The sequence below is a fragment of the Bufo gargarizans genome, chromosome 9 (assembly GCF_014858855.1).
Source record: "Bufo gargarizans isolate SCDJY-AF-19 chromosome 9, ASM1485885v1, whole genome shotgun sequence".
NCBI classification, from domain to species: Eukaryota; Metazoa; Chordata; class Amphibia; order Anura; family Bufonidae; genus Bufo; species Bufo gargarizans.
This window is the reverse complement of record NC_058088.1, coordinates 188,455,615-188,469,535: the sequence shown is the minus strand read 5'-3', so window position 1 is coordinate 188,469,535 and position 13,921 is coordinate 188,455,615. Positions and strand designations below refer to the sequence as shown.

General features: G+C 43.9%; 1 protein-coding gene across 1 annotated transcript; it reads left to right on the top strand.

Moving 5' to 3' along the window:
- The first annotated feature begins 10,129 nt into the window (after positions 1-10,129).
- Positions 10,130-12,602, top strand: LOC122946152 (leucine-rich repeat-containing protein 26-like). Its single transcript, XM_044305556.1, has 2 exons — positions 10,130-10,829; positions 12,117-12,602. The coding sequence occupies exons 1-2, from the start codon at positions 10,217-10,219 to the stop codon at positions 12,422-12,424; spliced, it is 921 nt and encodes a 306-aa protein (XP_044161491.1). The 5' UTR covers positions 10,130-10,216; the 3' UTR covers positions 12,425-12,602.
- Positions 12,603-13,921: the final 1,319 nt, after the last annotated feature.

Genomic DNA, 13,921 nt, shown 5'->3' with positions numbered 1-13,921 from the left:
AAGGCTCCATTCAGACATCCGCATGATTTTTTACGGATCCATGGATACATGGATCGGATCCACAAAACACATGCGGACGTCTGAATAGAGCCTTACAGGGGGGTTATCAATGACAGGGGGTGATCAGGGTGATCACCCCCCTGTCACTGATCACCCCCCCTGTAAGGCTCCATTCAGACATCCGCATGATTTTTTACGGATCCATGGATACATGGATCGGATCCACAAAACACATGCGGACGTCTGAATGGAGCCTTACAGGGGGGTTATCAATGACAGGGGGTGATCAGGGTGATCAGGGTGATCACCCCCCTGTCACTGATCACCCCCCCTGTAAGGCTCCATTCAGACATCCGCATGAGTTTTTTACGGATACATGGATACATGGATCGGATCCACAAAACACATGCGGACGTCTGAATGGAGCCTTACAGGGGGGTTATCAATGACAGGGGGTGATCAGGGTGATCAGGGTGATCACCCCCCTGTCACTGATCACCCCCCCTGTAAGGCTCCATTCAGACATCCGCATGATTTTTTACGGATCCATGGATACATGGATCGGATCCACAAAACACATGCGGACGTCTGAATGGAGCCTAACAGGGGGGTGATCAGGGAGTGTATATGGGTGATCACCCGCCTGTCATTGATCACCCCCCTGTAAGGCTCCATTTAGACGTCCGTATGCGTTTTGCGGATCCGATCCATGTATCCATGGATCCGTAAAAATCATGCGGACGTCTGAATAGAGCCTTACAGGGGGGTGATCAATGACAGGGGGGTGATCAATGACAGGGGGTGATCAGGGAGTGTATATGGGTGATCACCCGCCTGTCATTGATCACCCCCCTGTAAGGCTCCATTTAGACGTCCGTATGCGTTTTGCGGATCCGATCCATGTATCCATGGATCCGTAAAAATCATGCGGACGTCTGAATGGAGCCTTACAGGGGGGTGATCAATGACAGGGGGGTGATCAATGACAGGGGGTGATCAGGGAGTGTATATGGGTGATCACCCGCCTGTCATTGATCACCCCCCTGTAAGGCTCCATTTAGACGTCCGTATGCGTTTTGCGGATCCGATCCATGTATCCGTGGATCCGTAAAAATCATACGGACGTCTGAACGGAGCCTGACAGGGGGGTGATCAATGACAGGGCGGTGATCAATGACAGGGGGGTGATCAGGGAGTTTATATGGGGTGATCATGGGTGATCAGGGGTTTATAAGGGGTTAATAAGTGACGGGGGGGGGGTGTAGTGTAGTGTAGTGTTTGGTGCGACTGTACTGACCTACCTGAGTCCTCTGGTGGTCGATCCTAACAAAAGGGACCACCAGAGGACCAGGTAGGAGGTATATTAGACGCTGTTATGAAAACAGCGTCTAATATACCTGTTAGGGGTTAAAAAATTCGGATCTCCAGCCTGCCAGCGAACGATCGCCGCTGGCAGGCTGGAGATCCACTCGCTTACCTTCCGTTCCTGTGAGCGCGCGCGCCTGTGTGCGCGCGTTCACAGGAAATCTCGCGTCTCGCGAGATGACGCATATATGCGTGACTGTGCGCCAGCCTGCCACCTCCGGAACGCACATGTGCGTTAGGCGGTCCGGAGGTGGTTAAAAGGGGTTATCCCATGATTAGTGTAAAAAAATAATAATCAGACATCATATAGTACATGACAACCCCTTTCTAACAAATCTAGAACCAGCCCTGTACCTCACATGGATCCAGAGATCTCCACATTCATTGCACTGCTAAATTTATATCAAACTGAAAACTCAAGGGGAGTGTCCTTTCTGCTGCAGCTAAGGGGCGTGTCTCAGCTCTCCCTATCACAGCTCAGGGGGCGTGTCTCAGCCCTCCCTATCACAGCTCAGGAGTCAGTTGAAGGATCGAACTGAGCATGTTCCTCAGGAGGCAGTTGAAGGATGGAACTGAGCATGTGCGGCCTTTTCAGTGAGCAGGTCAATAAAATAAGAAAAAAAACAGCAGGTGGCGCTGTACAGACATTTTATTGAATAACAGCGACTATGCAAAAATTTTTATTACATACAATTACAAAAGTATTCAGATACAGGTGCTGGTTTGAAAACTGTAGAATATTTTTGTGGGACAACACCTTTAATATAATTCTTAAAGGGGGCCTCCACCAATTCCTGCTCAACAGGACGAGTATGCTCTGTATTGCTCCGTGCAGCAGTATTGGAGATGATTGGCTATCTTTCATACAGTTAACCCCTTCCCGACACATAACGTACTATTACGTCATGGAAGCCACTGCGTTCCTGCAATTTGACGTAATAGTACATCATGGTGATCGGGCGGGCATCGGAGCAGTGCGCACGCGAACACTGCAGGGGCCCGGCAGTCCCTGGTAGCCGGGCCCCTGCTGTATCCGCTGGCATCACTGTAAAAGCCGATGCCTGTGGATTAACCCGTCCTATGCCGCGGTCCTCGCTGACCGCGACATAGCAGGGGTTTGTGTTGGGTGAGGGAGCACATCGACTCATTGTGTCAGAAGGCAGCCAGATGCCATGCAGAGGCTGCCCAATGCCTTGCACTGCATCGGGACCTGCCTTCCACGAGTGCCGAGGAGATCCAGCCTCAGGCCCGCCTCCTAGGCAACCTGTTAGTGTACTACTCACTGTGCATGCATTGCAGAGGGGATCAGACCCCCAAAAGTGAACATCAGAAATAAAGAAAAAAAAGTTTAAAAAAAAGTGTTTTTATTAAAATTAATAGTTTTTAAGTAAAAAAAGAAAAAGAACGCCCCTTTCCCCTTATTTTATGATAAAAAAGAAAAAACAGAAAAATATACATGTTGGGTATCGCCACGTCTGTAACAACCAGCTCTATAAAAATATCACATGACCTGACCCCTCAGGTGAATACCGTAAAAAAAAAAAAAAAAGTGTAAAAAAAAAAGCAATTTTTGTCACCTTACATCACAAAAATTACAACACCAAGCGATCAAAAAGGCATATACCCCAAGCGATAAAAAAGGCATATCCCGCAAAAAATTAGAACTTAACTAAGACGATCTGCTCTATAAAAAAGTCACATGACCAAATCTCTCCGGTAAACTCTGTAAAAATAAATAAATAAAAACTGCGCCAAAACAACCAATTTTTTGGTCACCTTGCCCCATAAAGTGTAATAATGAATGATCAAAAAATCATATGTACCCAAAAATGGTACCAATAAAAATGTCAACTCTTCTTGCAAAGAATTGGCACAAGACAATTGGCAGAAAAAAAATAAAAAATAGGGCGTTTAGAAAATGGAGATACAAAAACCTAATTTTTGTTTTCAAAAATGCTTTATGTAAAACTGAAACAAACATTATAGAAAGTAAACATAGTTAATATCATTGCGTCTGTAACAAGCTGCTCTATAAAAATAGCGCATGATATAACCTGTACGATGAATGTTGTTAAAAATAAAAAATAAAAACGGTGCCAAAAAATCAATTTTTTGGTTACCTTGCCTCACAAAAAACGTAATCTAGAGCAATTAAAAATCATATGTACCCCCAAAATAGTACCAATAAAACTGGCACCTTATCCTGTAGTTTCCAAAATGTGGTCACTTTTTGGAGTTTTAAACTGTAAGGGTGCATCAGGGGGGCTTCAAATGGAACATGGCATCCGAAAACCATATGGTGTTCCTTTCCTACTGCGCCCTGCCGTTTGGTCATACAGCAGTTTACGACCACATATGGGGTGTTTCTGTAAACCGCAGTATTAGGGTAATAAATATTGAGTTTTATTTAGCTGTTAACCCTTGCTTTGCTACTGGAAAAAATTGATTAAAATGTAAAATCTGCCAAAAAAGTTAAATTCAGAAATGTAATCTCCATTTTCCAATAATTCTTGTGGAACACCTAAAGGGTTAACAAAGTTTGTAAAATTAGTTTTGAATACCTTGAGGAGTGTAGTTTCTAAAATAGGGTCATCTTTGGGTGGTTTCTATTATGTAAGCCCCACAAAGTGACTTCAGACCTGAACTGGCCCTTAAAAAGTGGGTTTTGGAAATTTTCTGAAAGATTTCAAGATTTGCTTCTAAACTTCTAAGCCTTCTAACGTCCCCAAAAAATAAAATGTCATTATCAAAATGATCCAAACATGAAGTAGACATATGGGGAATGTAAAGTAATAACTATTTTATGAGGTATCCCTATCTATTATAAAAGTTGAGAAATAGAAATTAGAAAATTTGGGAATTTTTCTAAATTTGGTGTAAATTTGGGATTTTCTCACAAATAAAGGTGAAATATATTGACTCAAATTTATGACTATCATGAAGTACAATATGTTACGAGAAAACAATCTCAGAATGGCCTGGATAAGTAAAAGTGTTCCAAAGCTATTGCCACATAAAGTGACACATGTCAGATTTGCAAAAAATGGCCTGGGCAGAAGAGCGAAAACTGGCACGGGGTAGAAGGGGTTAAACATAGCAAAAGAGTCTCTGCCACTGCTCCCTACTACAGAGAAGCTAACAGTCCAACTATGTGTCGGCCTCTGATTTTTCACTTAGGCCTCTTGCACACGAATGCACGAACACTCACCGTGGGGCATCCGCAGTGGATCACGGACCCATTCACTTTATTGGGTCAGCGATTCGGCCGTTCCACAAAAAGATAGGACATGTTCTTTGTAAATTTTGTTTTTATTAGTTTTTAAACAAGAAAAATAAAACTTTTATTAACAGTGCACATGGTTCCATTCACCATTACAATCAAAGTAATATAATATATATATAATATAACAATATTCAATAAAAAAGCGAGCATTATTTATATAAAAACTAATAAATATTACAAATAAAGAAAAAAATGCACTGGGGGAATAATTCTAATGAATATACTGTGAATGAGCACATATAATCTTTTTGCGGAACGGAAGTACGGGACGAAACCCCACGGAAGCACTCCGTACTGCTTCCGTAGGGTTCCGTACTTCCGTTCCGCATCTCCGGATTTGCGGACCCATTGAAGTGAATGGGTCCGCATCCGTGATGCGGAATGCACATAGAATGGTGCCCGTGTATTGCGGATCCGCAAATGCAGTCTGCAATACGGCCACGGAGCGCACACGTTTGTGTGCGATGAGCCTTAAGGTTTTCTGAATTTCTCAGGTTCTTGTCTCTAGATTACAGACCATGTGCCCAGTGACGTATGTTAAGTCTGGATTGGACTTTATTACATAGAGCTGCCAAGTCAAGGAAGAAATCTGTGCATACTGTGAGAGATTCCGGGAAGCGAATCGACACCACGGATGAAGAGGTTGGTATGGCATAGATATGGTGGGAAAGATCTGTTACTAGAAGAGACCCCTTTAAATTAAGGTCCTAACAGAAAGTGCTGATCTTCTTAGGACGAACTTAAAGGGATTGGGTCATCTCACATTTATTAGTGCCTCGCCTATAGTGAACTTTTGAAAACTTTTTTTTTTTTAGTTGTTAATCCTTCTCACCCAATCCTGTTGAAAATGAAATCCTGCAAACCGCAACCTGTATTTACTTGTTATTAAATGCTATATTCCCCAGGGAACCTATACATGGAATGCCAGGGCTTCTGTGTACACCAATTACTCAGCGACTGCCATCTGGGCACGGTTCCAGCAGGTTCATTTCTTATTGCGCTCTCACATCCATCGCTATTGAAATGCTGATGGTTTCTGCGACGATTAAAAAGTTATTTCATTTTCTACTCTTTTAAATTCTCCCAAATCAAAGGGATAGCCTTATCTGATTAAGCGTTGGGATATGCTATCACTTTGTAATTGATGGGGTTCTGGCTGTAGGAACCCCAGTGGTCCTGAGAATGAAGGGGCCACAGAGCATTCTTTCTCTGGATCAGTGGGGGTCCCAGTGGTCAGACCCTTACTAGTCATAAAGCAATGGCATGTCCTTTATCCAATGTGAATAACACTTTCCGAACATATATTTTTTTTTTAAACAGGCAGAAAAGGTGACGCTGAAAACTGATAACCATTAGGCAAGGACTCCACGTACTGAACTGGTAGTATTACTGTGGCTCATGCACAACTGCAAGGGAGGAAAAGGCATACAATCAAGGCTGACAACTCTGTGCCACTGTGGAGCCCTAGCCTTAATGTAAGACTAAAATGTGCTCAGAACAGTTGTCACCCCTCGTCCACCAGTGCAGGTAGGTAAAACATATACTGTATTCAGCGCATTGCTCAGCAGGGGGCATCAGTGAGCACAAGAGTGGCATAGAACCGTTCCTCTATAAATGCCATAAAAGAAGGGAGCGTCTCCTGCTTAGGAGCCCCCCAAAATTAGCCATCCCTTGGCATTTATAGAAGCAGGCCACCCATTGTGGTGTCGGGTTTTGCCAAAAATACAATGCTTTATAGCATTAAAATAGTATTAAACAGCAGTCAAATGAATTGGTTAATCTTAGTATCCGTGAGGGTCTAGGGCAATAAAGGAAGTGATATCAGAAGGCTAATGTCTGTATACCTGGTAGTCTAGGGCAATAAGAGGCTTACTTACATTACCCCTGGTGGTCTGGGGTAGTGAATGGGTTAGTATACAAATCCATGGTGGTCTAGGGTAGTGAATGGGTTAATATACAAATCCCTGGTGGTCTAGGGTAGTGAAAGGGTTAGTATACAAATCCCTCGTGATCTAGGGTAGTGAATGGGTTAGTATACAAATCTCTGGTGGTCTAGGGTAGTGAATGGGTTAGTATACAAATCTCTGGTGGTCTAGGGTAGTGAATGGGTTGGTATACAAATCCCTGGTGGTCTAGGGTAGCGAATGGGTTATTATAAAAATCCCTGGTGGTCTAGGCCAGTGAAATGGTTACATTAAAAAATTTTGGTGATAGGTAGAAGAAGAGTTAATGTTGCATACCGGCGGTCCGGTGGGTTACTGGATACTCTAGGCCAGTGATGTTGAACCTTTTAGAGACCGAGTGCCCAAACTGTAACCCAAAACCCACTTATTTATTGCCAAGTGCCAACACTGTAATTTACCACAGTCCAGTATAGTATATCTTCCATGTACTTTATCATTTAGCTATATATGCTCCCTACATTCAGTGCGCTGCCTGTGCTGTTCATAGTGCGCCCTGCGCTGATGAATGGCAGGAGAAGTCTAAGGCATATTGGTATACCATGGACTTTTTCCAGGGTGCTCATGCCCACAGAGAGGGCTCTGAGTGCCACCTCTGGCACCCGTGATATAGGTTCGCCACCACTGCTTTAGGCTATAGTATTGTCCTCTCTGTAACAAGGGGCTGAATACTGATCATTAAAGAGTTTTTTGGGGGTAGGATATTGATGAACTATCCCCAGAATATGTCATCATTATTAGACTGGCGGAGTCGATCAGCTGTTTGAAGAGACTGTGTCGCTCCCTCAGCGCAAGGAACCAACCAGATGCGGATGATGGATCTTCAGAAATATTTATTGCAACCACACTACGCATTTTGGGGAAAGAATCCCCTTCATCAGGTGAAGAATATTGCATAACAAATCAACAAACAGACTGGATATACACACACATATGGTCACATGCAAGTAAGGTCAGAGGGGAGGTGGGCATCACCCCAAAATCTCCCCAAACTGGAATCATAAAAACAAATATACAAACTAATAAATTAAAGGGAACCTGTCAGCTGGATTTTGTGTATAGAGCTGAGGACATGGGTTGCTAGATGGCCGCTAGCACATCCGCAATACCCAGTCCCCATAGCTCTGTGTGCTTTTATTGTGTATAAAAACCGATACATATGCAAATTATCCTGAGATGAGTCAGAGCTTGAAAATATGACTTTTCTCTGGTCACACAAGTAAGATATGACTCTTTTTTATGTTAATTTGCATACATATCAAATCGTTTTTCTAACACAATAAAAGCACACAGAGCTATGGGGACTGGGTATTGCGGATGTGCTAGCGGCCATCTAGCAAACCATGTCCTCAGCTCTATACCCAAAATCCAGGTGTCAGGTTCCCTTTAAGACATATACATATATTCACTGCCCCTTTGGGCTTACAGGCTATCCACACAAATGTATTTTGTTCATTAATATACATTATGATCGCTTTAAGACACTTTAGGGATCAGCCCATCGCTAGGGAGGAGGAACTGCGTCACCCAAGGTCACATGATCGCTGTTCCGATCATGTGACCTATGATGCAGACTTGTTGCTAGACAACGTGACGCTTCCCTTAATGTGCATTTTTTGCAATCAATTATATGTATATTTATAATTATATACATTATATATTCTAGTTATTGTGTATTTTATCATATCATTCATTTTTTTATTATTAATATATTTTGTAGTCTGTCTGATATATTTGGGAATATGTCTCTCTCCCCCTTCTTTCTTCGAAATAATATAATACATTGCCCCGTGGACCGATCGCTCCCAGTGATGAATGGCACCTCAAGCACCTCTTCACAGCACTGCAGACTGCCCCATGGAGGCGGCGTGACGCCTGACCCTTCCGAGTGCCGAGCCTCTCTTCACGCCGGCCTGGAAGTGTAACGTCACCTAGCAACAAGTCTGCATCATAGGTCACATGATCGGAACAGCGATCATGTGACCCTGGGTGACGCAGTTCCTCCTCCCTAGCGATGGGCTGATCCCTAAAGTGTCTTACAGCGATCATAATGTATATTAATGAACAAAATACATGTATGTGGATAGCCTGTAAGCCCAAAGGGGCAGTGAATATATGTATATGTCTTAATTTATTAGTTTTGTATATTTGTTTTTATGATTCCAATTTGGGGAGATTTTGGGGTGACGCCCACCTCCCCTCTGACCTTACTTGCATGTGACCATATGTGTGTGTACATATATATATCCAGTCTGTTTGTTCATTTTTTATGCAATATTCTTCACCTGATGAAGGGGATTCTTTCCCCAAAACGCGTAGTGTGGTTGCAATAAATATTTCTGAAGATCCATCATCCGCATCTGGTTGGTTCCTCGCGCCGAGGGATTCTCCTTTCTTTCACTATATACTAATCCTCTGTGTGGGCCTTTGCACGCTCATCTGGGGACACCTGCATTTGTGGCCGCATACCTACCTTTACATTGGGGATTGAATTTATCTCCGACACGTCTTCAGTAGCGTTGTGCCTATATTTGCACAACCCTATAAGGTGAGCCTCCTAAATTGGAGTTTATTTCAAATTCCCAAACGTTTTTACCCTATGGTGCGCCCTGTTTTTCTGTCTATACAGTAAACAACCTGCTTTTACATGTCGCTCCTATGTATCAAGCACGGCGCCGTCCATTGGATAGCGGCTGTACTTGGTATTGCATTCTAGGACCATTCACTTGAATGGCACTGAGCCGCGCCTAGGCCACATGACCAATTAATGGGACATCACAGGCCTAGGAAGGGGCTGCGGGCCTCACTGGAGCATCTCTGTCTCTTCAAACGGCTGATTGGCAGGGTTGCCAAGAGTCATACCCCCACCGATCTGACACTGACGACCTATCCTGAGTAGAGGCCATCAATATCAAAATCCCAGAAAACCCCTTTAAGTTTCCTGCTCTTTCCATGCACTGATCATAGAGATGAGAGCAAGGTGGACTCTTCAGCTCTAAAGAAACACAGTTCTCTCTATGATCAGGTAGAGCAAATCATTCTACCTGATCACTCATAGAAGAGCTCAGAGCTTCTGAGCCGTTGGACCATGCTACCCTACAGCTTAGAGGGGAGAGCTGGCACCCCGTAATACTCTGTGATCACCCAGCTACACTAATGAGAAGAAATAAGGAATAAAACTTTTGATGCTTCTCTCGTCAGTGTAAATAACACACTGCCCACCTTACTAATCTCCAGTATGCCCTTTCTGGGTGAGAATTATTTATCCTGTTGGGTGGAGTTGATTCACATATCCCGGTCAATAGGAGAACAATGAAAGAAAACACAGCCGCCACATAACCTTAGAATAATCTCAGTAAATATTTGCACAGCTCATGTGACCCGTCTTTAGCTTAAGAAATTAGCACAAGTTTGACAAGAAGAAGTTTCTTTTTTTTTCGGTATTGAACTGGTAAGTCGATTTTTAAGAAATCTGTGCAGAACAAGATGCAGCCATGAAGTGGTGGAAGTCAAGCTTTCCTGAATATTTTTAGCATCTGAAAAGTTTGCAAAAAGTTTTTGGCAGTTGACCTGTGTTGTCTTAATTGACTGAAGATTGATCGTTGACATGAAGGGTTTTCTGGAAGTCGTCTTCTGGATTACTTTTTTAGGTACGAGTAGTCTACAGAACCCCAAGTGTCCAGATGTCTGCAGATGTTCTTCAGGAGTCGTAGACTGCTACGGAAGAGGGCTCTATTTCATCCCAGAAGATCTGGATGAAGACACCCACACCATGCTCCTCGCCTACAATAAAATTACTGCCCTGAAGACGTTATCATTTTATAAGTACCCATACCTTAGTCATCTGGAGTTGCACAACAATTTAATCTCCAACATTGACCCTCAGGCCTTCAAGAACCTTCAGAATCTGACCTACTTGGATCTCAGCAGAAACCAGTTGACAATCTTAAAACCAAAGGTTTTCAAGCCATTGACCAGCCTAAAAACATTAAACTTGGGGAACAACTGGATTACCAGTCTGCCCGGGGATATCCTGGAGCCCCTCAGAAATCTGACCACGCTGTATTTACACAACAACGCCCTGACTGGCCTGAGGGTGGACATTTTATATCATTTACCGGCCTTGACGCAGCTGAGATTGGATGGAAACCCCTGGGTTTGCACTTGTCAAATTCAGTATCTGTTGTCTTGGATGATAGACAATGCTCAGAAAATTTATGGTAAGATTCTAGGATTTTTAGGAGAATTTGGCGAGCATCTGGGTATACCAAGAATGTGTCTAGTCTAGGATGGTTCCTCATAGAAGACTTTAGGTAAGTGCACATTCATCAGATTTGCTGTGGATTGTCTCTGCCAATCCACTGGAAAATGTACAAAGGTACATTCACACAGAATTGTACAGATTTTGGGGCAGATTCGCTTTGTAATGTGGATTTGCAATTGAGATCTGCTAAAAAAAAATATGAAATGGTAAAAATCTGCAGCAAAATCTGCATCACTAGACTACATGCAGATACGATGGCCTGTGCAGCTCAGAGAAGTGTGCATGTGTCCTAAAAGCGGAAAGGGGAGTAAAACAGTATTAGGCTACATTCACATGGCCTTATCCGTTTTGCGGTCCACAACCCGTGGATACCTTCCGTGTGCATCCTGCAGGCCCCATTGTCAAAATGCCTATTTTTGACTGAAAAAACAACACGAATAGGATATGTTCTAGAATTTGCTGCGCAGATGCAACAGCACATGGATACATGTCTGCATCTTCTGTGGCCCTATAGAAATCAATGAGTCTGCGTGAAAATAGTCATGTGAATGAGGTCTTTGACCATGGCTGTTGACTTCTTTACCCTGTTTCGATTGTTTTAAAGGGGTAGTATCTTCTTTTTTCCAGAAGTGGCTTGTCCATGGGCTAAATCTAGTATTGTAAGCAGGGGCGGATCGGCCATAGACCCTATGGGGAAACTTCCCAGTGGGCCAATGCCATGGGGGCCATCTGCACCCTCCTCATGGCTGCCAGTCAAGTAAGTAATGATTTTATGCTCCCAGAGCTGGGAGCGTCAAATACCTAAAGTATGTACCTAGCTGGCATCTACAGGTGCCCCCCTAACTTCTGAATTCAACTGTGTTGCCACCCTGAGGCAACTGGAATAGGAGGAAAGGAAGTGGTGCTGGCCACCACAGTGGGGCATCTGTGGAGGTGTTTTGTGCTGCTGGAGCAGTATTTTGTGCTGCACTGTGGCATTTAGCACTGCTGGAGTGGTATTTTGTGCCACAAAAATGGTGTTGCTGGCTCTGCCTACTTGTGTCGGCCCCACCTACTCTTGTAGGCTCTGCCTTCTATCAATTTGGACCCGCCTACGACATGGGGCCACTTTAAGTTCTCGGTCAGCCCCTGATTGCAGGTTAGTCTTTGTGAAGTGAATGGGGCCACTCGGGGGGGGGGCTATTTCCCTAGCATATGCCTCTACCAACCCAAATTTTTTCCAATTTTTTTTAATGTCTTGTAGAGAAAGAAAGAACTTTATGTGGAGTCCCAAAATACCTGAACCAATATCCTATCCTAGAAATCGAGAGGGACTCGTTCGACCACTGCCAGGACTTCTTCACCCTGCATGAATACCTTTATTTCCTGCTGATTGGCCTGGTGCTTTTCCTGAGCAGCATCATCCTCTGCCTGGTAACGGGGGGTCTCATTGTTTTCTACGAACGGTTGTTACTAAAAGCCCAACGAAAGCCACGTGTGTATAAGAAAAGGACAGTGAAGAAACGGGAGAGCATAACCAACGGCCACCACATACCAGTGTGCCATATATAAGTCGTGACCGAAACCTGCCTGTGCCTTCACTTGCTGAAAAATTTAAAGGGACACGAGTTATATATATTAAAAAAAAAATTAGGAACACTTGCCATGATCTACTCCTCTTTACATAACCCTTCTAATGTCACAATCCAAAGGATGAAAAATGCAAAGTTTTTATATTCTTCTCTTTGTGTTACAGGAGACAGCCATTTTGACTCCTCTTCCTCTTTCTCCTTCCAATGCTAGTGAACGCAGACCATAAAGTTTAGAAAAACTGCTTACAGTCGCGATACACCATGGGGAGCTGCCAGCTATTCCATCCGACTCCCTCTCCCATACACATGCACGCTGGTCTCACAGGAGAATGCATGTGTTCTTACCGTGGATGAGGGGGGGGGGGGAGAGTAAGAAAATCCAGCACCCCAATCCTCCCTTCCCATGACATATGCCATCGGAGTCGGGAGGATCCCATACATCTCATTAGATGATTGGTCAGTCCTACAGAAATCGGTGGGTTTGACCAACAGTCTTCTAATGTGTCTTGCCAGCTTTAGACTGCATCATCAAGGGTCAGAACTGCCCACCATCATTTCTTAGGGCTCATGCATTCAAGTGTACTTCATCAGTGGACATTGCGGAAGATTGAATAGGTCTTAGGTCTGCATCTTCCAGATACAATCGAAGATAGGACTTCAACTATCTTTTTGTGGTACGGAGACACGGATCAGGGCTTCCAATCCATACCTCTGCACCACAATCAGATAGTTGAAGTCCTATCTTCAGTTATATCTGGGAGATGCGAACCCATTCAAGTCAATGGGTCCGCATCCTTGATACGGAGTGCACACGGCCAGTGCCCGTATATATTGTGGACCGGCTGTACGGTCCGCAAAATGGGCACTGAGCAATTGATCTTACACCCCTCTCCCCATATGTGCTCGGTGCTTGTGTATGGAATGGTCGGGTGAGATAGTTGTAGACCAGCAGGTATCTTATGTGTATGGCCAGCCTTAGCCAAAGGCAGAGGGGGACCAGGAGGAGGAAAGGAGGTAGATGTTGGTGAAAGAAGCCTGTTTTTTTTAGGAGAGTTCTTTTAAAACAGGGGTGTGCAGCCTGGGGACCACATGCGGTCCATGATGCTGTTACATCTAGACACAGAAAAGCATGTTTTTTTTTCCACCCTTGTAATACAACCACAGATTTTATGTTTCTAGGCCTCCTACATGCGGCACCTAGAATTGTTGTCCCAGACTGTCTGAAAGGCCATTTAAATGAGCATTGATCAACTTGTATATTGCCGATCACTGCTCCTTATGGACCCGGCATCGGCTTGTGTAAGAGGAACCTGAGCTTTGGCAGCATAGACTAGGACTGTGATGCCTTACAACTCCCAAGATGTACACTTGCTTGGCTGTTCTCCTAAGAAATGAATGGAGCATACTGGGAGTCGTAGTCTTACCACAACTGGAGTGCCATAACTTGACTAGGGTGTCAAAAATGAATAGGGACATT

Bases quoted from the DNA above. Each gene is read 5' to 3' on its own strand.
- LOC122946152 (XM_044305556.1), top strand. From the start codon at position 10,217: ATGAAGGGTTTTCTGGAAGTCGTCTTCTGGATTACTTTTTTAGGTACG. The intron at 10,830-12,116 runs GTAAGATTCTAG...AATGTCTTGTAG, and splicing joins CAATGCTCAGAAAATTTATG to AGAAAGAAAGAACTTTATGT.